Raw genomic sequence first — 22,561 nt, forward strand, 5'->3', positions numbered from 1 at the left:
TTTTATCAGAAACTCTTTTTACGTTTTCCTAGCTTTGCTGTTCGTCTTCTATACCTATTTTATGCTGACATGGTTACTTTATCCTGCAGATAGTCCGGATATATCCAGTGAGTTATGTGGTGAATAGGTTAGTTCTTCATCCATATGTAAGCTGGTTAATTTTAACGCGGATTCTACCATACATGAAAATATTTTGCAAATTTAACATAATTCGCATGACTGGGGAGTGTTTGGGTGTCGATAACTCTATCACTCAAGAGTGATGTTTAGTTATATTACAAATAAGAAAGGGTTATGCATCAATCAAACAAACATAGACTCCTGATTGTTAACTCACCAACTATATTGTAATATTTTAATGATTTCTTTTATTTGAAATATTTTGCTAGACCCAAAAAATTGGTTTAGGTAAAATATATATTTAAACGGATTTGTATCTAATAAGATATAAAGTTAGTTTATTAAATTAGGATGGCATTTTTATATTTAATATTCTAACACTAATTAAGGATAGGATTAGGGTGGGACCCTCCCAGTGGCACGTGCTGGTGGACAGAGCCTTTAGGGGGAGACTTTCACACAGTGACGGTGTGCCCCACGCGCGGGCCCACCACCACTCACCGCTCCTCATTGGAGAATATACATCAGGGTCCACCCGCCCCAGTCGTTTTATGCCTCCTTTTTACAATTTATGATCATAATATAATTTATTTATCCCCTCCGTCGCCTTCTGCCTACGTCTTTTTCTGCCCCAACTTTACTAGCCGTTATCCTGACGAAACCCCCCATCCCAACCAACGAGCTTTTGCTTCCATTGATTCCAAAAATTCCTCACCCTTTGCTTGCGTTTGTTGGCAGCGTCGTATATTGGAAGCCAAGGCTCCCCGCACCCTTTTGCCTCAGTTCCACTTTAAATGCCCCTGCTCTCCTCTCCCCATTTATTATTATTATTGCACACACAAAAATAAATAAATAAAATATTTTAATTAATTTTTAAAAGAAAAAACTAAAATACCTTAAAGATTTTAATTAGAGTGGAAATATTTCCTACATTAATAAAATAGGAAAGAAAAAAAAAAAGGAAAAGAAATTGGGATAACCGATAGTGTAATGCTTCCTGGATGGGCGGCCATCCCTCGCTTGCTCACATGCCATGCCATCCACATGGTGAACTTTTTGGAAAGGCATGAATGAGATTGGAAAAGGCTTTCTCATCTCCTCTATCTCTCTATAGTTTGGAAAGCAATTTAGAGCTTTTACAACTGTACTGCATCACTGGGATCACTAACGCATTTGCTACGCCCATCTAATCTAGGAAAGGTTATAAGTGTTTGGTGGTCAGTGGGGCCAGCTGCAGAAATTTAGCCAAGTGGTCGCAAAATTTACGCTTTACTCCTTGATTGTTTGGTTCAGTTGTATGAAACCTTCTGTACTTTTAATTTTAAGTATTTAATACATTGTAGTCTTGGCCCTCCCTATATATTAAGTCATAGTGAATGGTCCATATTATATATATAATAGGAGTTAAATACTTAAGTTGAAAATATAAAAAAGTTTAGTTCAAATAGGTAAAACTAAACCAATTGTAATTATCTCTTGGGCAACTCTTAAGAAAGCTTATATATATATATATATATATATATTAAATTTTTTAGTAAAAATCTATAATTATTAACAATTATTTTTTTTTTTAAGTCTTTCTTCTCTTATGCTTCTTATTACCGGCTATGTCGGTGCTATTAATTAGGCTTTAATGCCGAAAGTTGGGACGGGCTAATTATCAAATCATACCCGTCAATGATGCTAAATTTTGTCTCAAAAGTAGCGGACGTGGGCGATTGTTCACTGGAAAATGGAAATCATAGTAGATCGGCATGAGATAAAGTTTTCATTTCTATTTTTGATAATATTAACATGAGATAAAGTTAACTCGTGAAGAGTTACACTATCATAAGAAATCATAGCAAAACTAAAGATGCATGAAATGTAAAATCTTAACTGGGATAGAGTATGAATGAATCACTTATAGACAATGATGATGTTAATTAAAAGGAGCAGCTCGGTAGCGTGACAATTTAGAGTAATATTTCGACGATATTTAATTTTGTATAATAGTTCGGTGACACACACAAACTTGAAACTTAGACTAAATGGCTTAGTATATTGGTTAAAATTTAATAATATTTTAATGAGAATTAACTCTTTATCCATTTCATATCAAGCCTTCGACCCCTTGAATAATAATAATAAAAATTTCCTAAGATACTAATTAAATTATATAAAAAATTAAAATATAGTATAAGCTGATTTCGTAGAGTCGATTATGACACACTACTATACAACTCTCAACGCACTTACTTAAATTCTACAATTCTTTTTGTGTTTTCTCTTGAATATAATTAGATATGTCAAACTAATTGAGTGAGCTCACACTGAGTGGACATTAGTTGACTAATTTCTTGAATCAATAGATTCGAAAGTGAGTCAATGTTTGAAGTTTATAATGAGACCATCCAATGGAGCAGTGCTCCTTTGATTCGAATCTCAATGGTATCGGTACATTAAGCCACACCAACTAGAAATCTAGAATAGATATCCCAATCCGAATTTGCTATCGGAGTGACGAAACTACCCCTGCTGCTGGAGACTGGGCATTGGTCAACGCGAAGATAATAAACAGCTTCTGTCTCTCCAGACCGTTGGATTCACCAAAAGGACGGTGACGATTACTTCCGGAAGCATATCGATGCCTTACGTAGGTGTGAAAGCCTCATTAGACATCCCCGGTCATACTGACACGCGTCGGTCGTCATTTCAGACCGTGCATATATTAATTTACGTCAAGCATACGAAACAAGTTCCACGGAAATTGGCTCAAACGTTCCCATTTTGCCCCTTGACTCATTCTTGAGCTTAGGACAGCAATTTCACTTTTTCTTTTCAAAAATTTCCCTTTTTATTAGGTGTGTTTGATTCCAAAAATTAACTATTTATCTTCTCGGGGTTGTTTGATTTAAAACTAGCTCTATATTAAGTTGGTAATCACTGTAGCTCAATGGTTAAGTCCTACCACTTTTACGACATAGGTTACGGATTTAAATTCCTTACTAATATGGAGGCTTATTATCTGATAAATTTTTAAAAGAGTTGACTTAATTGTTCAATCTATATATTAAAAAATTTAGTTCTTTTTTTCTGGTATATGATTGGCTTATTATGTGCTCACATATGTTAAAAGAATTGTATATTTACATTATTCAATCATCTTAAATTAATAGATATTTTTATATTTTAATAAATAAATAAGTTTGAAAAATTCTGAATTCAAATCCTAAAATTATGATATTATCCAACTCACCATTTTAAATAAATTAATTAAAATAATGGTTTATATTATTTATATTCTAACAAATTATAGATCTATCCATACAGAGTTTATTCATGTGCCAAGGTTGCTTAGTTATTAAACAAGCCACAAGCCGAGTTAGAACATGATCTGCATGAGCTTGTTTATTAATAATATATATATATATATATATAGAGAGAGAGAGAGAGAGAGAGAGAGAGAGAAAAGTAAAGGACCACACTCTATATTCTATGTTATATATTTTTATATTCGAGTACTATAGTTAATTAATTAATTATATGTGTATATAATAGGACAACACTAGACTACATGTGTTATTTATGCTGATAAAGATGGCTTGGATTTCTCGAAGCTTCTTTGCGTGACATTATAATATGGAACGCGCCTTAAAATTAATGGAATTTTATAAGTTACAGCCTACATCTATTTTATCATTAAATTCTTATATGTTTCTTATTATTTTTATTTAATATTCTTCGTTAATTTAAATAGTATAATTTAAAAAATATTTTATTATTATAATATATAAAATAATTTATAAATATCTAAATTACTAATGACTTCTTCAGAGGAGGAGGAAGGGCAGAGAGAAAAAAAAATAGTGTGAATGATATTTGAGTAATTTTTTAATATTAATTAGTTAAAATAATATATAATTTATAAAATTATCTTTAATGTGAATTATAAAATAAATAAAATAATAGATATAATTTATAAAATATTTTAAAATTAAATGTACCCGGTGGTAAAAGAATGGGGACAAAATGAGGCCTTTTTCTTTTCTTGATGTTGTACGATTCCTTCAAGCACCTCATCATTAACTCTTAGAATTTAAAAATATGTTGTGTCACAGTATATTCCTTTATAAATTTTAATCTTATTAGTCCATTTTTTGTTTCTATTCTCTTTGTATTAGGGTGTGATGATCACTTAGGCCCAATTATATAATATACCCCACTCATCAAGAGGTTAAAACTGCAAACAGAATCTAATTAACCTTTATTTTTTCCATCACTTACACTTTTACCATTTCTCAGAAGACATTCTAAAACATATGCAGTCATTTTGGCCCCCACCTCTTTCCTCAGTCTGTCAACATATACAAATGCAACCAAATTAGACCAGGTTGATGTTGGTCATACATGGGCCTCAGTCTAGTCAAAAGATTTTGGCTTCATATTTACTAAAATATATATATATATATATTTTTTTTTTTTTTTTTTAAAAAAAAAATTTAATGGGTGTATATGGTAATAAAAAAGTTTAAAAAGATTGTATGAAATTATGATAGTTAGGGGGTCTAAAGTAAAATTATCCAAAAGAAAAATTAAAATAAAATTACACTTCCGGATGCTCCCGTTTTGTTTCTTCTCGTGGCTCCTTTTGCGACGCCGATTTATCGTCTCCCGAGACGAGCTCCTTCCGTCGCTTTCTCGAACCGCTACGAAACGAACCGCCTCGTTCCACGTTCTCCCCCCGCTCCGAGCGGTTGCTCTCGCGAGACGGCGAGGTGTCGCTCGGTCAAGTATCGAACTCCTCAGGGGCAATTCCGTCCAATGAAAAGAAAAAGTGAGCTTATATGGATTCAAAAGCCCCGTGGTGTATACGTAAATAATATAGAATAGAGTGGCAAATGAGTCATTCTGGCTTCGCTACTTATACTCTCGGCTCGTACTCCCTTTCTTCCTTCGCTCACTTTTCTTCCCTTCCTCTAGAAATCTCCCCCCCCCCCCCCCCCCCACCCCACCCCACCACACCACACGATTCGATCTGAGGGGAAGCGGATGCGAGCAGTTAGGGTTTTCTGAACGGGATCTGGTATTCTTTCCACATGCTATTTTTCTTGGGTTTGGTGATATCTTCTTTGTGTTTCTTCATCTCTAAGAGATCGAGTGAGATAGTTCTTTTTGACGGTGGCGAGCTCCCATTTGGTCTAGGATCTGGTCCCCGTTGCATTTGATGGACGAATTGGACGATATGAGATAGATCTCGGGTTTTTTGCTTCGTTCGGTGTAGTTTTTTGATGAGGTAGTGCGGGTTTAAGGTCCATTTTGGGGTAATATGTGAGATTTGAGGGTTGTCTTGTTTAAACATCTGAACGGGAGCTGATGGATTGAGAAAGATAAGTTTTGCGCAAATGCATGGTGTTTTTATGCGTTTTTAGGGTTTAATCGGTGTTTTAGGTATGTAGTTATGCTAGTCCTTTTGTCTTGCTTGCTAGTTGGATTTGAGATTCAAGGTAAGATCTGAAAGTTTTTGAACGTGTATTATGAAAGTCTTTTTGCAATGTTCCGTACTAGTATGTACTGGAATGAGGTTTACTGTTTTATGGTAAATGTAGTTGCTTGTCTTGCTTTTCTGGATCTCTAGTTAAATTTTACGGCGTGAAAATGTTACCATTTGATTGGTGTGATCCAGAAAGAATGGGTGTCCTTTTAATACTAAAAGGTAATATCTTCTCCCTCTGGGTGATCTCAAGGATTTACCTTTTTTTTTCCTTTCTATCAGACCTTCGGAATTTCTAGTTGGTTAGTCATTGCATGCAGGCAAAGTAGTCTATCTCCTCGAAGCTATGTAATGAATCTGTACTTTTAATTATTACGGAATGCCAAAGTCAATTACATTGCTTCATGATTGGCTTTGCTGAACATGTCTTGATTGGAACTTAAGAGAAGCTGGTATGTAATTGTTAATTGTACCACTTATTAGAAGCTTTTATAGTTGTTACATTTTCTGGAAGTTTAATTGGATACTACATTTTCTCTCTTTTTTATTATGTTCCATCAAGTAATAAACAAATCTTGACTTTAATTGGATACTAGTTTTTGTTTTTGCTTGTGGTTAAGAGTTCTATGCTCTAGAGTTTCTTGTTTCTGTAAGATATATCCATTCTTAACTTGGCATCCGGCATTTGATTGTTGAAAGGCAAGTCAGGGCATATTTTAATGCAGCTTATGTTGGTTTTCTTGTTGTACAGGTCTTTCAGTTGAAAGTGTTGCTGGACGCCTACCAGCATGTTTGCTTCTTCTTTTTTTTGTTGAAAATTTAAACTAGTCCGTGAAGTGTCAGTGTCCTGAGAGTTGACGTTCTCTGGTGAATAGTAAGATGGAGGGGAAGATACATGTAAATGCAGATCTTGATTATGCTGTCTTCCAGATATCATCAACTCAAAACAGGTGAATCATAAGATGCTAGATTCTCTTGGATCATTGCCACACCATATTTATTAATTTTCACTTTTTTCCTTTGCTTGATTACACTTGGCCAGTCATCGTGAGAAGACTTATGTGCATATGTGGGCAAATGTTAACTATTCTGTTGCCTTAGTTAACTGATTAGCAACTATGAAAACAAAGATAATATGTAGTATCATAGTTGGATTGTGCATATATCAATATGTTTAATTGGTCAATATTGGAACCGTATTATGCATGCATGAACAAGAAGTGAAATATTCTGGCTTTGTTAGTCTATAGTGTGATGAATATAAGCATTATTTTTACATCCAAAGTTGGATTCAATAAATATGTACATCTATACAGTTAGATTGACTTTCTCTATTTGCCTTTAATATCTATGCATAACTCCAGTCCTTTTCTTTAATAGAGTTTCTCAAAAAAATTGTACACAGGTATGAGGCAATTGTTTGCAGCAAAGGCAGAACTGAAAAGCTAGCATATGGATCTCTTGACCAGCTAGCACTGCATTTACCAGAAGCAAAAGGTGTTCAATCTAATATGTCAAATGGCACCTTTAAGCTACAGCTAGGAGAAAAGCTCAAAGTTTCTTGGTTCACCAAGTCCACCCTAGCAAGGTTGGTATGCTAGAAGGAAATTTCTTTTTGCATATAGGTTGCTGTTTGAAATATGACTTATGTGAACTTTTCTTTCAGATTCCTTCATTTTGTGGACTCACCTGAGGTGTTAAAGTCTTCCAATGCAATGCTAAGTGAGATTTCTCAGTTGGAGGAAACTAGAAAGTTCCATCTTGCTCTCTATCTTAAGGTAGCATAATTTCTCCAAAAGCTGGTTCTTCTTTTGTTCAAATGTTGTTCACTAAAGCTCATTAATGCAATACATTTTCTCGTTTATAGGATCGTCCAACTCATTTGGGAAGTGGCTTGACAGGTAGTGCTGAAGAATCCCTTTGAAATAAACTAAATGTCCTGAACTGGATGTGTTTTCTTTTAAAAAGCTACATAATCTGTTTGCTATGTAAAAAACATGCATAAATTAGAACCATCACCTCTAGTTTTTTAACCCCTGATAACTGAAAATCTATCTTCATACTTTTCTCTTCAGTTACTGACCCAAGTTCCTTTCCACGTTTTTTCTCCATACTTCTCATAAATGAATAATTGGTGCATTTCAATTGTCTGATATTGTTGCTTCTTCTGTGAGAAAAAAGAAGTTGCCTGATAACCGTGCTGCAGGTTTGATGCATGATGCTATGTAATTCTAATCAATGACGATTCTCTATCTGTCACTCTCGCATGCATTTCATTCTTTGAACAATAACTTGTTGATTGTTAAATGGCATGAGATACTCATGAGATTAAGGTATAAGAATTTTATAGCTTTAACATATATACATTGTATAAAAGCTTAAGGAAGTTGTTTCTGAAATAAGGATCAAAAAGTGATGAGAATTGTATTGCTGCTTTCTTGTGTGTTCCTTCTTTCTTGTGGTAAAGATTGTAGTGCTCATACTCAGTATGCTAGTTATGCTCAATCTTTACAGGAGGCTTCTTGCAAGATGTGAGGCTGGCCCATCAAGTAATTACTATTTCTCTAATCTCTTCTTGTGTCATTCCTTTTACTGTTATTCAACATGTATTTTATTTACCATATATAAATGCTCATATGATGAAACTATTTTCAGGTGAATGTTGATACAGTTTCATCAGACCCTACAAAGTAATTGCTCCTTTCTATTTTGTACTTCCTATTTTATGTCCTATTATCTAATCACTGTAAGATGGTAACTAGCAGAAATGAATTGCTTCGAGCATTGGACCTAAGACTCATGACACTCAAGGAAGAGACCGTAGTTTCATTGAACCGTGCTGCAGGATCCAACTTATCCAAGGAAGAGATCTCTGATATAAGTGCATTTGCTGCGCATTTTGGAGCGCTAGACTTGAGGTACATCATCAAATTGACGACACATTCACCTCTACTATAATTTAGAAAGTATTGGAAATTGAACATAGCTTTTTAAAGAAGCTGGATTAATTACTATGCTTATTTTATCACCACAAGTGACATTACCATTTCTCTCTCCTTTCCTTTTCTCTGCTTTCCACTTCTGGTTCCTTCTGGAATTTTTGCATTATTTGAACTGATTGTGACCTTTATTTATCTTCATCTTTATCTTTCTCCCACATTCTGTTATCAAGTTAACTCTTCCTGTTTCTGGCATTCAGGAATTCATTGCTGAAGTATTTAGCAATTATCTCTGATTGCCAATCCTCAGAACCCTCGTATCAGCCATCTATGGTTTCCAATGATTCAAATGAGAAATGTGAGAGTGCAACAGAGATATGTCAACCTAAGCCTCAGACTGATATCCTATATTCAACAAGCAACAGTGTCTCTCCAGCAAAACTTGCCCAAATTGAGCGCCATAGCTCTAGTGAAAGTGAGGAGTCTTCTGAGTTGAGTGATGAAGATCAAGCCGTTGTTGAAAGGAGCCGGCCTATTGTAAGATCTGCATCACCCAGAAGATCTGCTTCTCCGATGCGACGAGTCCAAATAGGGAGATCGGGATCCCGTAGGTCAACAGCAATTACGATTAAGAGCCTCAATTATTATCCTGCTAGAGAAAGAATGTCTCTTAATAGGGATGCTGATGAAACCAATAGCTGTAATGAAGAATCCGAGCAGCCATCAAGGAAGCCTGAGAGCACAGTGAGAAGGATGAGTGTTCAAGATGCAATCAATCTTTTTGAGAGCAAACAGAAGGATCAGAATTTGGATGCTCAGAAAAGAAGAGCTTCAGGTGAAGCTGCAACTAATATTAACAAGACTGTACTAAGAAGGTGGAGTTCAGGCATGGGTGATTCCTTTACACATAGGTCACAGGAAAACACAGCAGATACTGCATCTTTAAACACTTCCATCAGTCTTGTTCCTGAGGAGGAGAAAAAAATAGTTGAGGTGATGGTTGATTCTGATCCTCAACTAAGTAATTTGGTCCTACCTGAGGTTGCAATACCACATGTTGATGCTCATGTAGCTACACCATCAGAGCCTGGCAGGATGTTATCACCTCCAATGAGTGTTTCAACAGATCTGATAAAGCCAAAGCCTGAGGAAAATGGTGATGGACTAACACTTTCAGCTGAGTGGAATCGGCAGAAAGAAGCTGAGCTTAACCAAATGCTTATGAAAATGATGGGGAATAAACCTGTCAAGTACAAAGGTACAAATGCTATTACGAATGGGCTTGTGGATTCATCTGGTGAGCAGAAAGGTGATTTTTATAGTCAATATAAGGAGAAAAGAGATGAAAAGCTTCGGTGTGAAAACGTTAGAAAGCGAGCAGCAAAGGAAGCAAAATTCAAGGTTTTACATGAAACCCTTGAGAAGAGTAAAGCGCAGATGGTCTCGAAAACTAGTGGTACCATAGAAAAACATGTTTCACCAATTCATTCCCAAAGACCAAGAAGGAACTCATCCCCACCCGTTTTACCCAAGAAAGATGTTTCAAAGACACCAGCTAGAAAAGCTTCATCAAAATTATCACCGCTGCCAGCTAGTCGTAGTTCAGGTTCATCGGGACCATCTCCCAAAGCAAATGGATCTCAGTTAACTAAATCCATTCCTAGGACAATTTCAACTAATACACCACCTAACCAGCGAAAGAAGCAAACTGCACCAACTCAACCAAGCGCCAGAACTGAAAGACCTCTTCAGCAACAGAAAAACAAGAAAGGAACTGTAATGGGTGGCAAGCAGGACTCTAAAGGTCAAGAAGAAAAGAAGCTGAAACCTGTGACAAAGACCAGTAGAAGATTGAAAACTGGTAATTCACCTGACTTGGGAGATGAATCTGGTTTGACCGCAACCAAGCCAAGCTTCTATAACAAGGTTACGAAGAAGAGTAGTGTTGTACCATTAGAATCCAAGCCTTTCCTGAGAAAAGGCAATGGAAGTGGTCCTGGTGTTGGTCCTGTTTCATCTAAGAGCAAAGCTCCCCAACCTGTGGACTCTCCGAAAGGCAGTGAAAGCCAAAACTTGGCTGAAGACAAGGAGTCTTCTGTTGTGAAGATCGAGTCAACCAGTAAGGTACTGGAGGTTGATCTTGCTCAACCAGAAAATGATGTTGACACAAACTTAGAAATTTTGCTAGATAATGACTGTAGTGTTGAAAAAACAGAAAATCTGGAGCAGAGTTTAGCTCCAGTAGACAGTAGCGTCAACAAGTCAATTGAGCCTCCTGCTGCTGAGATCCAACCTGATGAGGACATGGACATCTCATCAACTGCTTGGGTGGAAGCAGATCATCAGGAAATTCCTACTACATGTGAAAGGGGCCTGATGACTGATGCAGTCTCCCCTGGGATTGCACCAATATCATCATCAAGCCCACGGATCCATCATTCATTATCACAAATGCTGCAAGCTGATACTAGTGAATCAGAAATAATTGAGTGGGGAAATGCAGAGAACCCTCCTGCTTTAGTCTATCAGAAAGACGCTCCCAAAGGACTGAAGAGGCTTTTAAAGTTTGCTAGGAAGAGCAAGGGTGATGCCAATGTGACTGGCTGGGCCAGTCCATCAACTTTTTCTGAAGGGGAGGATGATCAAGAAGAGTCTAGAGGTGCTAATAAGAAGAGTTTAGATTTGTTATCGAGGAAAGTTGTCCTGCAAGCTAAAGGCTTTGGTCAAAGTTTTGATAGTGGGAATTCTAGCAAGAGGGCTGTTGACCACCATAAGATGCACAGTATTTTGCCAGGTATGATGGATGTATTTTGGCGATGAATTAGCATTTTAAATTCTATTGAAATTCTTTCCAAAACACAAGACATGAAAGCCTTCGAATATGATGGCACATTCTTTTGGAAATTGAAGGATCTTGATTTTATTTTACTGCCCAATTTTACATGAGACTACATCCTTATTCTTTCTTTCCTTCAGAAATGAAGTCCTTATCAGTGTGAAGAACCAAGTTCACATTTTTCTATAATGAAGTCCGATATTCTTGGCTACATCTTTTGGTAATTGGCTAAAATTAATTTAAGTTACTTTGACTTATCTGGACTAGCAGTTAAGTTCCTGATGAACTGAATTGAGAAGGAAATGTTCGACTAACCAGTTACCCCATTTTGAAATAATTCTTTTGACCAGAATAACATCATTTGTAATGTCATAAATTAGCTTCAAGTGTTACTCGATATCTTTCAGCTAGTGTACCCCATATATCCATGTGTATATACAATGTGTGTGTATGTATATTTGCTTATGTGATTTTAATGCTTAGAAAATTTTCCTGTCAGCTCAACCAAGTGGCAGCAGCCTCAGTTCACTATCTGATAAGTTGCACGAAGGGCAAGCTTCAGTAACAGCTAACCCGACAAAAAGTAAGTTCTTTCAAAATTCAATCATGTGCTTTTCGAGACCGATGATACCACTAATTTGCTAATTTATGTAATCTCTGGGTATCATTCTCAAACTATATTACAGCATCACGATCATTCTTCTCTCTCTCAACATTCCGGAGCAGCAAATCCAGTGATTCAAAGCCACGATAGAGCTGAGCAGTGCTCCAGGTCATGGAGCCAACTTGACCATCAGGTGTAGATGCCAGTTTCCTTTGAGGATATCAGTAATGTCCAGATGAAAGTATCAAGCTATATTTGTTTCTCTTTTGTTTTTATTAAGAGATCTGCTCACTTTCTTCTCCCCCGTGTAAATGTAGTCAAAGCTTTTCTTTGCAGAACTTTGACATGATTGTATAAGGTTGGTATTGAGTCGATTGACATGTCTAGAAGAATCTGTTGGCGTGTAACTGCATACTACTAATTTAATAGTGAGATTTTAGTCCATCCCCAAATATTTGTACTCTTTCAAAGATGAAATATACCCAATTTTACCTCAGTATAACATTGGTGGTTTGGAATTGGAACATGCTCTTGGATGTGCATAGCTACGGTTTGCTGCAGCTGGTGACTAGAATTTCTATGCAAGAAGTCGAGAATAAACATCGTTTCTTATCAGCTTGACTGGACAAGTATATGTGGCAAGAATAATGCCACTTTACATAGTAATGACGTGTTATCATTTCGTGTATTGATTATGATATTGTTAGTGATTATGAAGAAAGAAAGAAATCAAAGGTTGGTAAGATGCCATGTCACCACTTTTAGTGGCATATTTATAATTTTAGTATAATGTTTGTAGTGTTTGTAAGCTTGTGGTAATATATGTTTGGAATGTGCAATTCCTCTCCTTGTATATGTGGCAATATATCTCTTTTGTTGAGGAGGCATGCTAAACAGAGTTTTTGACCAAACTATAACTGTTTTTAATTTATTTATCAAAATAACTTACGCCCTAAATTTAATATGAAAAATGTCTATTCTACTAAGGTAAAACGCGAATTATATCAATATTTTTTTAAGTAAAACGCTAAATAAGAGAATCTAGGTAAAATATAAATAAAAAGTTTGTAACGTTCATAATTTCTTGCTTGATTATTAATTTTAGTCATTTATCATCATAAAAAGATATGGAAAAGATCTATATTGTAGCTCCTATTTTTTTTTTTAGTTTTCTTTTAAAAAAATGCTCTAACTCTTCAACGTTTTTTAATATAAAACGCTAATATGATTAACGTTTTGATACGTTCGAACGTTTTCTGTAGAGTGACAGTACGATAAATTCATTTTAGTATTAAATTTGAGGCAGAGTTTTTTATTTTTTGGAGAAATAAGTTTTAAAAGAGGCTAGTTTGGTCAAAAAGTCTGCTAAACAAGCCAAATTGTGTACGTACTACAAACTAAACAAAACAGAATCGCATCTACCTCTCCTAGTTTTCTGTATTTCTTTCGATTTAGAACGTGAAGTTTGATTCGGAGAAAGGTGTTCAGAATTGTACATGAACATCTTTTAGAACTCTCAGAAAGAGAAAAAGATATATAACTCATCTGACATTATAATATCAAAGGATTTAGCGTAACGTCAACATAGCATCATTATTACTCTAAAATACTTGATAATCGTGCATATATAGCATCGTACACTTCATATATTTAACAAACTCAACTAGGACGAAACTGGAATATTGTAGATGCTGGATCTAATATGTGCAAACTGCAGTAGATCTTCCATCAATTGTCAACTACTTCAATTAGAGTTGCCTCATAGTCAGCAGGAGCCTCAAAACCATGGAGATTCATCAAGGTTGCCGCTATGTTTGCAAGGCCAGCATTTGGCAGATCCTTGCGAAATCTAACGCCTGCTGGAAGTCCAGGGCCCCCAATGGCAATTGGAACCTGCAGAGTTTATTTGGAAGAACATAAGAGGAAATGAAAGGATATTTTGAGACACAATGAGCTTATATGTTCAAACTAACCTTTCACTAGTCTTGCAAAAAAAAAAAGAAAAAGAAAGAGGAATTAATTTTATTTTCCAGATATAAGACCCATAGTAACAGAAATAGCCTCAAGTAATCCTAAAAATACATCAAAACTAAGTGACAGTAGAACCTGACACCCACCCAAAAGTCATCATACACATCTAGTTACTGATACAGAATTTCATTATTCAGTGTGACATATTGTCCTTAAAATAATTGTGTGGAACTCGATGGTTATATAGTTACATTCTACCATCAGTTAGTTTTAGATGCAAGATACGAGACAATGGCTTCTTTTGAGAGAAGCAATAGGAGTTCTGAAACCAAATTCCAAATAAGGTAAAATATTTGGTGCATTTCTTTTTCAAAGATGATTCTTCTCTAGGCTTCTTCACTTTTCATCTGCTTTCCTGAGTATGCTACCCTTCTCATGTTCTATGATAAGGATATACTTCACATGAAACATAGTGTTCAAAATTATTATTTACTGAAAAAAATATCCACCAACTATAATCATGATTAATTCTCCTTAGGTGGATCCAGCCTATATAAGGGAAGGATTGACAACTATAAGAACCTGCGTTTAAATCAGTGAATAATGAGAACATGAACAATAGAGGAGGGAATCAAGTCCTTTGTAATCTTTTTACACTTTAAGGATGGCCTTGTTGGTCGGCAAGCCCCATGCCAACTGGCACTTGCGTGCTGGTAGTGGCACGACACGGGTGTGTGGGTCTAGCAAGGCTGCGTGCCGATCCAGTATGGCATGTGGAGTCCTTTTTTAAAAAAATTCTTATTTGCATTAATCATCATCAAATTAACTTTAGTTCCTGTGGATTCTATATTCATCTCATATCCTAGGAGAATTAAAAAAATTATTTAAAAATTATGTGAGATGTTACAACAAGCAATACTATCAATGGATAAGTTTTGAAAATTATCGACAATATTTAGTGCAATATTTTTGTGTTATTCTTGTGTCAACAATGAAGTCATTGATCCTCCTCACCATGCTATATTCAACTAGATATTAGTTTTTTTAATTATTAAATTATTGTTAATTAGTGTTGTGTGTTGAATGTTATTATGTGTTCAATTATATTATGAAGTATTCAATTATATTATGGGATATTCAGTCATTAATATTAGTTTTTCAATCATATTATATGTTGAATAATATTTATATTTAACTATTGTTTTATCTTTAATAAAATATGTCATTTACAAAAATAATTTAAAGATAAATACTATAATGAATGTTTTAATATATATATTTAAACTAAAAATAAAGATTCTAAAAAACCCTAAAAATATATTTAAATATTCTAAAAAACATATTTGTTAAAAATATTATAAATATGTGCCACTGGCACGTAGAGGCATGCTGAGGCGTGTTGCTTGGTGCTCTCCGTGCTGATGGTGGCCCGACACAGCACGTGCCACTGACACCATTGTTGTTGCACTTTACTCCTCCCACTTTGGTTGATGCACTTCTCTTATTTTCTACTAGTGGAGGAACGATCTAAAACAAAATTGGAGTAGCTTACAAAGTAGGGAGCAAAAATTAGAAAGTACTGTCACCCATCACTCGTTCAAGGTTCCTACGACTGTATACAATAGATATAGAAGTCAATTAAAAATTGCAAAGCATTACCTTAACAGCTTCATCAGCAACCCCACAACCAACAACAGTGGCATCAATGTCACCTGTATGGCCCACCATGTCTCCATTTGGAAGGTTGACGCGGACCTTACATTTAGCTAATTAACAAGAGATTGATGCAAAAATACATTCCTCTAATAGCAAATATATTACCTGATTGAACTTGCCACTTAGGATTGCATCCCTTGCCTTTTCTCCAATTTCCAAGGCCTTCATTTTTGGTCGAATATTGAATGTAATTCCAATATCACTTGGGATCTCAACGTATTGCTCCATGCTCGGGTCAAAGTAACCCGACCGATTTCCATTCCAGAAAAAGGTGACATGACCGAATTTTACTGTTTCACTGTTAGAAAAAGACAAAAAAGAAGAAAATAAGCTTCAAAACTGAATATAGAAGCACTTCATGGGTCAGTATTTTCAGTTCATTAACCTACTTAGCTTCAGATGTTTCAAAGATTAAGGTGCAAGACAAAGAAAGAAACCTTAAAAGTAAGGATAGTTCCTGAAAGGTAATGCTCTCTATAACTTTTTTGAAAAGCTAAGTACTCCCCATAATAAGTTGTGAAATGAGAAACTAAGAATTCCAGTTTCTGGAAAAATGAGAAATAGCAAAAATTTCAATTCTATATGGTATTTTACCTGCAAGCGAATGTATGGATGCTATTGTGCACCAAGTATTCACCGGATGTTCTCTCTATCTCAGGAGGGGAGACAAGATAGTGACTCGGAAGCTTTAACTCACCATCATACTGAAGCATTCCAGCATATCGAATCTTGGGAAATCTTACACGATCAAACTTGTCAAATTTCTCATACTCCAGTGCTTTAGCAAGCATCACCATACGATCAGATCTGAAATTGAATGTTACGACAGCATCACCATCCATTATAAGTCCAACTGCCTTTCCACTGTCATCAACTATCACAAAAGGAGGCAAGTATTGATCATTGGCATCAGGATTTTCCCTCAACTTCTTCACAGCTTCAAGAGCACTACGAAACTTGTATGGCGCTTCACCAAGAACCTGAGCATCCCAACCACGCTTAACAACTTCCCAGTCGTTCTACAAAAACACAATATGCAAGATATCATGACAGAGAAAAGAAAAGCTAATTGCTCCATTGGGTAGTCAAAAACATAAATGCAAATAGGAGAGAGAGAGAGAGAGAGAGAGAGAGAGAGAGAGAGGAAAAAATACTACGTGACAAAATGAATCAATGATTGCACCATATGGCAGAAAATCCTAAAAGACATATAATGATGGATCAAAAGATCAGCTCAGCTTAAGGTACTCAAAAGAATACATGCCGAACATTAACATTCTATTGAATGATCCTTTTCTTTTAACTGATTGATGCACTAGTAAGTTGAACTATAAGATTTTCATGTCTTTCTATGTTCATGTTACTGTGATGTACTATAATTTCTCAAAATCAACAAGAATGTCAGGCTGTATCGACAGGATTAAGATTTGTTAATAGTTTGATAGAGCAGATTGAAAATAAAAACTGGAATCAAGTTTCTCCCTTATTGAGAATCCTCTGCTAGATGTTCTCTGAAAATTGTTGAGTATTTTAAGTAACTAATACAATTTAGCATGATTCAATGTGCTACCACAGCTAAAGGAACTATAAGGAGAGAAGACGAAAAAAAATTGTTAACTAATACGCTTAAACATGTCACACAACTCAGGGTACTTGGCAAGCACCTCATAACGATCCATTATGACATGCATCCGGCCCCCTCCAGATGCAATTCTTGCATCAGTGCCTTTCTCCCGTAGTTTTGCAAGGTCATTCTCAAGTATCTCCACAAAATTTACACTAGTACCATCCAAAACATCACGACCATCAGTAAGGATATGCACACGGATTCTTTTGGCGCCATGTTCATTGGCTCCTTTCAGGAGCAGCTTCAAGGACAAGATAATATTGATAACAGTGAGTGACCAAACTAAATATTGCAGTTACAAAACTGAGAAGTACTAGTTTAAAACCTGTAGCTGATCAAGTCGTGAGTGGACACCACCATCACTCAGTAACCCAATGAGATGCAAAGTACCTTGGCCAAAGCTTTCTTTGATGTATTTAAATCCTTCTCCCTCATATATTTTTCCAGAAGCAAGAGCCTGATCCACTAGCTTAACTCTGTTCTTGAGAACACTTTCTACTCATTATTGTAGCATAAGCAGCACAGAGTGGATAGATCTAGTATAATATTTTATAGATTAAGAGTTAAGAAACATGAGGACTAATGAAAATGAACTCAGTATGACTCTTGCCATCTGGAGCTAGTATTATAAATGTCTTGACTAAAAAAACCTCAACTATATTAAATGAGCTGGTAACAAGCCAAACTGACAAAAATCTAACAAATAGCGTTGCATGCATCACCGGTCGAATGGTAGAATCAGGAAGAACTATGGAAGTACACTTTCTGACACACACCGTCATTGCTCATCAATCTACATAATGGCATGCGTACATGCATCTGTAGGATAAAGAAGAACACAATATATCACGCCTATAATTGGTTCAAGTAAGATATTTAAAAGCTAATTTAGAAGGGTTTAAACATTACAATAATCTACCCTACAAAGTTATTAGCCAAAACCAAATAAAATAAAGGTAACAACTTGAGCCTAAAGCATGAAAATGTCAACTTATATATCATACTAACTTACTAAGTTATATAATGCGGCAAAAGAAGCAATAGAAATACATAAAATTGCAGTACAAATTGCAGTATGCTCATTAACGATCTGTTACCCTTGCGCATAAATACGTCCTGCGCCGAGAGCATTATGGCCGACTTCGCTATTGCCCATATCATCATCTGTGGGAAGTCCTACTGCTGTTCCATGAGCTTTTATTAATCTCCATTTCTCTGGAGCACCCTGGAGAGTTCATAAGATGTATTTGTACCATTTTTCTATCAATTAATAGCATCATCACAAACATTAGAAAGCAAAATAGTTATTTGATTCATGAAACCAAGTATACCTCCTTGAGCGAATCCATCGTCGGTGTATTGGCGCGGTGAATGCAGTTAAAGTCATCGGGATTGGCTTCGCCCCACCCATCCAAAACCACGACAGCCACCGTCTTCCCCTTGGGAAGCATCGGGTGATCCGATAGCTTCCACGAGAACTCCGAGCCGCGCATTTCTTCAAACGGGATAAGAGCAGAACGAAGAACAACTGGATCAAGAAGGCAAAGCTCGTCATTTTAAGAGTTGATGGAGTGAAACCTCATGATACTTCTGGAACGCTACTTGTCATGGCTCAGAGGACGCGTGGTGCGGCGGCTAAACTACTGCTAGGGAGAACAATAACTGCCCCTGTGGATCCCAAATTAATTTAGGTATGTTTGGGTAGTTATTGGGTTCGCAAGAGGGTCTATTTTGGTCCATGTAAGGATACAAATTCCAGACGATGGTGGAGTGAGTTTGTAATGGGACAGGTCCGGTGCCTGTTGTAGGGTTGTCAAAAATGACCGTCTGCTCGTGAGGCACGCGGTGTCGGCTCGATAATAGCTAGGCTCGAGCTCTAAATGAGTCGAGCCAGAATTTCAGGCTCAAAAGTATTATTAAGCTGAGCCGAGCCAGCAATGGATCGCTCAGACTCGAATAAAAAAAAAAAAAATATATATATATATATACCAATAGTTGGATCTTAAATCCAATGGTCAGTATGATCTCTATAAATAAATAAAAAATCTTAATCCAATTCTATCTCCTTAAACCCATCGGTGCTATCTCCCCACACCCCAAAGCCTCTTCACCAGTCACCACTCACGCCATCGATCACCACTCACTATTGAAACCTCATCTCCACTGCTCAAGCGTCCCCATCGGAGCCGCATCGAGCATTGCCGAGGCGGGGCATGATCGTGCAATTGAGCATGGTGGTGTGAGAGCTCTACTCTAACCTTTGTGGTGTCGCAGCATCGACGAGGGCTTCTTTCGACGAGGCTACAATGACGACACTAAGGCTCTCTCCCTACTCCACCACCTCATTAATGCTCGGCCTCAAATCCTCCCTAGTGAGTCAAGCTATGAGCTGAGCTATGAGCCGAGCTCAAACCTCATCAAGCCAAACCGAGCTAAGTTTTCCAGGCTCAAATTGAGCTCGAGCCGAGCTGGGCCTAGCTTGCTTAAGCTCGGCTTGTTTACACCTCGAACCGGTGGTCGTCAAACACCACCATTTTATCAAATCTTTGATAGCCAAATAATCCCATATGCTATTTTATTTTAATAATAGCCTTTTTTTCTTTTCTTTTTCCTCTGATTTTTTTGTGAAAATTAGAGCTTGTATTAAGCTTATATAGCCTCCGATCCTACAGTGAAGTTTCCGAAGTCTATAATCAAAATTATAATTTTTTTAATCATTCATGAGCCTAAAAGCTAGATAAGGGTCGGACAAAACGCTAACTCTCCGTAAATACAGAGACATTTTAGTCCCATTGAACTTTTAGCTGCCTAGTCTAGAATTCAAGCTATATGCGTCGCCGAACAATTACTTCGAACCAAACGCCGCCGAGACTTACTCCAAGCCATTACGCTGCCAAGTTGTTCCTCAAAGCTAACTATATTGCCAAGTCATCAATCGAATCGAAAAACTCCCAAACTACCGTCCATAAAATAATTTCTTTTTAATATTATTTAGAATTGGAATTAAACCAGTAACATCCTTGTCATTGTCATGGGAAAAGTATCTACATATCGGTTGGTATCAAATTGTAATTTTCCTTTTTTTTTCATTGAGTAGACCTGTCAACCGGTCTGCTAGATTGGTTATACAGATGTTGGAAATTCCTACACTGGTCTTAAAAAGATATTTCGGGAACGTTTGAATAGTCCAAATTTCAACGTGTGGGAATTAATACATTTTTTTATATGAAAATTTAGGAATAGGAAAAATTGTCTTCAAAGAATATTTTCATTATTTTTTCCTACTCTTCACTCTGTTCTCTCTCTCCCACTTACTCCTCTATTATTGTTCTCCTCTCCTCTACCCATCACCACCATCCGGCCCCCCACCAACACCACCACCACCACCAGCTCCTCCTCCTCGGCCCACTATCTCTTATCCCTCATCCTCCTCTCACCACCATAACTATAACCCCAACCACCACTACTCCTATTCCCATCTCTCTTCTTTTCTATTTGTTTTCTTCCAAAATTTCCTAAACTATCCAAATATTGCGAATTAAACCCATCATAAACAAAAAAAATCTATAGGACTCTTTAGTTGCACTTTCAATTCCTACATGCTGGGATTCCACTGGAATTTTTCCTAACGTACTCAAACAAGGCCTCCTCACTTTGGAGTCAAAGGTAGTTCTAATAAGATCAAGAACACTTCTTTGGAAAGAAAAAAAAAAAAAGAAGAGAAAAGAGAACACGGAAGGGCTTATATATTGTTATATTACAATTACTATATGCAAGGTTCAACACAAAGCTCTCATGGCATAATACTCCCAATTTCCTTTTGGTGAAACCACCAAAAAGAAGAAAAAAAAATGCTTCCAATTTCTTCACCAGAGCAAAAGGAAGCATAAAAAAGGACACATTTTTCTTTGGTTTTTTTTGTTTTTGTTTTTGTTTTTTGGATCTTTTCTTTCTCGCATCTATTTTCGTCTCACCTCACTGGAGAAGGATGCCAAACAAGTAGATACACAACATCCAATTCATAGTTCAACCTCTTAGGAGTGAGCTCCTAGAACCAAACATTTGCTCAAGAAGTATGACGATTGCCATGGCGACGGCGGCGTCGAAGCCGGGCTCGACGACGAGTCGGAAGACGTCGACGCCGAAGGCGACGCCGCCGATGGCCTCCTTCCTCTTCACGGCGGCGAGCTGCCGCCGCGACCCGTCCAGGACGGCGCAGGAGCGGCGCGAGTAGGAGCCCTCCACCTCGTAGGAGCTGCTGCTTGCCGCCGCCGGCGGGGTCACGTGCGCCAGAGACTTGGAGTGGAGGAAGTTGAGACTCTTCTTGATGGAGAATATTGGGTTTGTGGTCTCCTCGCCGTCGTAGATTAGCCAGTGATCGGCTAGGCTCAGCCTCTGTGCACGTGAGGCCAAAGAAACCATTTAGAAATCGGCAAAAGTTGGTCCTAAATCGATCTAATTTTACAGGATTTCGAATTCAAATCACATCAATTGCAAATTTTCCATAGAAGGCAGCATAATAGCACGAAATTGCATAAAAATTTCACGAAAAAGCGAAACTTATCGTATATACCTTTCGTCGGATGGTGAGGAGCGGATTCCCAGTCGCATCCATGAGGACGATCTCGCCCTTGTTCTCCGACGCGTAGTTATCGACCCGGAAGACGAGATTGCCCTTCGCGTCGAAGACGGCGAACCCGTTCCCGTTGAACAGGAGTGACTTCCTCCACACCGTCAGTACGACGGCGGCGCCGCCACCCATGCCAACGGAGATTTCCTTCTTTTCCGTCTCCGGCGCGGCAACGTTCGGGTGGACCTTCGTCATTCGCCGGAATCCGATGGGGTCGCTACTAATTGCTTTGGAGCAAAGAGATGGAAGAGCAGGGTGAGACAGTTGAGTCCTCGGCTCTCTTTATTTATAGCGAAAGTTTTATTTTTCACGGTACGAATTTCTGATTCCCACCCTATCTTTCTAATATTTTACGTTTCGAGATCTATATTTTAGATTTCATTCTAAAAACACCTTCTATGTATCCATAAAATATTCCCGACTTTTTAAAGCACGTCTTCTCTATATCTCTAAAATGAACTTTCTTTTGAATAATATAAATCTTTATTTTTTCAAATATTTGCATCTAATTCTGACAAAATATTTTATTTTTTGATAACTTTGTGCGAAAAAGGTACGTTGTGAAGTATAAATTCGTGAAAATATAGGGTACGGAATATAACTTTCCTTTATTTATAAATTGAAAACTTCTATGGTCGAAAATAC

General features: G+C 37.0%; 3 protein-coding genes across 5 annotated transcripts; 1 reads left to right on the top strand and 2 right to left on the bottom strand.

Annotated features, from left to right (window-relative positions):
* Positions 1–5,057: 5,057 nt before the first annotated feature.
* LOC140790652 (uncharacterized) lies at positions 5,058–12,424 on the top strand. The gene is made up of 11 exons (XM_073140818.1): positions 5,058–5,185; positions 6,345–6,543; positions 6,999–7,181; positions 7,260–7,371; positions 7,461–7,494; positions 8,108–8,142; positions 8,249–8,283; positions 8,359–8,511; positions 8,793–11,326; positions 11,868–11,951; positions 12,055–12,424. The coding sequence occupies exons 2-11, from the start codon at positions 6,473–6,475 to the stop codon at positions 12,120–12,122; spliced, it is 3,309 nt and encodes a 1,102-aa protein (XP_072996919.1). The 5' UTR covers positions 5,058–5,185; positions 6,345–6,472; the 3' UTR covers positions 12,123–12,424.
* Positions 12,425–13,505: 1,081 nt separating this feature from the next.
* On the bottom strand, positions 13,506–19,034 carry LOC140791333 (2,3-bisphosphoglycerate-independent phosphoglycerate mutase-like). 3 transcript variants are annotated; one of them, XM_073141863.1, is made up of 8 exons: positions 18,618–19,034; positions 18,384–18,511; positions 17,612–17,762; positions 17,324–17,527; positions 16,254–16,678; positions 15,765–15,957; positions 15,603–15,673; positions 13,506–13,865 (listed from the first exon to the last, which is right to left on the bottom strand). In XM_073141863.1, exons 1-8 carry the CDS (start codon positions 18,777–18,779, stop codon positions 13,781–13,783), a joined length of 1,419 nt encoding a protein of 472 aa, XP_072997964.1. In that variant the 5' UTR covers positions 18,780–19,034; the 3' UTR covers positions 13,506–13,780. The 3 variants fall into 3 exon arrangements, with proteins under 3 accessions (XP_072997964.1, XP_072997962.1, XP_072997963.1); XM_073141861.1 differs by having other exon boundaries at positions 15,603–15,698; XM_073141862.1 differs by lacking the exon at positions 15,603–15,673.
* Positions 19,035–21,014: 1,980 nt separating this feature from the next.
* On the bottom strand, positions 21,015–22,313 carry LOC140791330 (protein LURP-one-related 8-like). The gene is made up of 2 exons (XM_073141857.1): positions 21,860–22,313; positions 21,015–21,681 (listed from the first exon to the last, which is right to left on the bottom strand). Exons 1-2 carry the CDS (start codon positions 22,109–22,111, stop codon positions 21,313–21,315), a joined length of 621 nt encoding a protein of 206 aa, XP_072997958.1. The 5' UTR covers positions 22,112–22,313; the 3' UTR covers positions 21,015–21,312.
* Positions 22,314–22,561: the final 248 nt, after the last annotated feature.

The sequence above is a fragment of the Typha latifolia genome, chromosome 6 (assembly GCF_019914945.1).
Source record: "Typha latifolia isolate L0001 chromosome 6, TyphaL0001v2, whole genome shotgun sequence".
Classification (NCBI taxonomy): Eukaryota; Viridiplantae; Streptophyta; class Magnoliopsida; order Poales; family Typhaceae; genus Typha; species Typha latifolia.

Bases quoted from the DNA above. Each gene is read 5' to 3' on its own strand.
- LOC140790652 (XM_073140818.1), top strand. From the start codon at position 6,473: ATGGAGGGGAAGATACATGTAAATGCAGATCTTGATTATGCTGTCTTC. The intron at 7,495-8,107 runs GTAGTGCTGAAG...CAATCTTTACAG, and splicing joins TTTGGGAAGTGGCTTGACAG to GAGGCTTCTTGCAAGATGTG. The intron at 11,327-11,867 runs GTATGATGGATG...TTTTCCTGTCAG, and splicing joins GATGCACAGTATTTTGCCAG to CTCAACCAAGTGGCAGCAGC.
- LOC140791333 (XM_073141861.1), bottom strand. From the start codon at position 18,779: ATGCGCGGCTCGGAGTTCTCGTGGAAGCTATCGGATCACCCGATGCTT. The intron at 17,763-18,383 runs GTAACAGATCGT...TCTCAAGAACAG, and splicing joins GGACGTATTTATGCGCAAGG to AGTTAAGCTAGTGGATCAGG. The intron at 15,958-16,253 runs GTAAAATACCAT...TTTTTCTAACAG, and splicing joins ATCCATACATTCGCTTGCAG to TGAAACAGTAAAATTCGGTC.
- LOC140791330 (XM_073141857.1), bottom strand. From the start codon at position 22,111: ATGACGAAGGTCCACCCGAACGTTGCCGCGCCGGAGACGGAAAAGAAG. The intron at 21,682-21,859 runs GTATATACGATA...TCACGTGCACAG, and splicing joins TCCTCACCATCCGACGAAAG to AGGCTGAGCCTAGCCGATCA.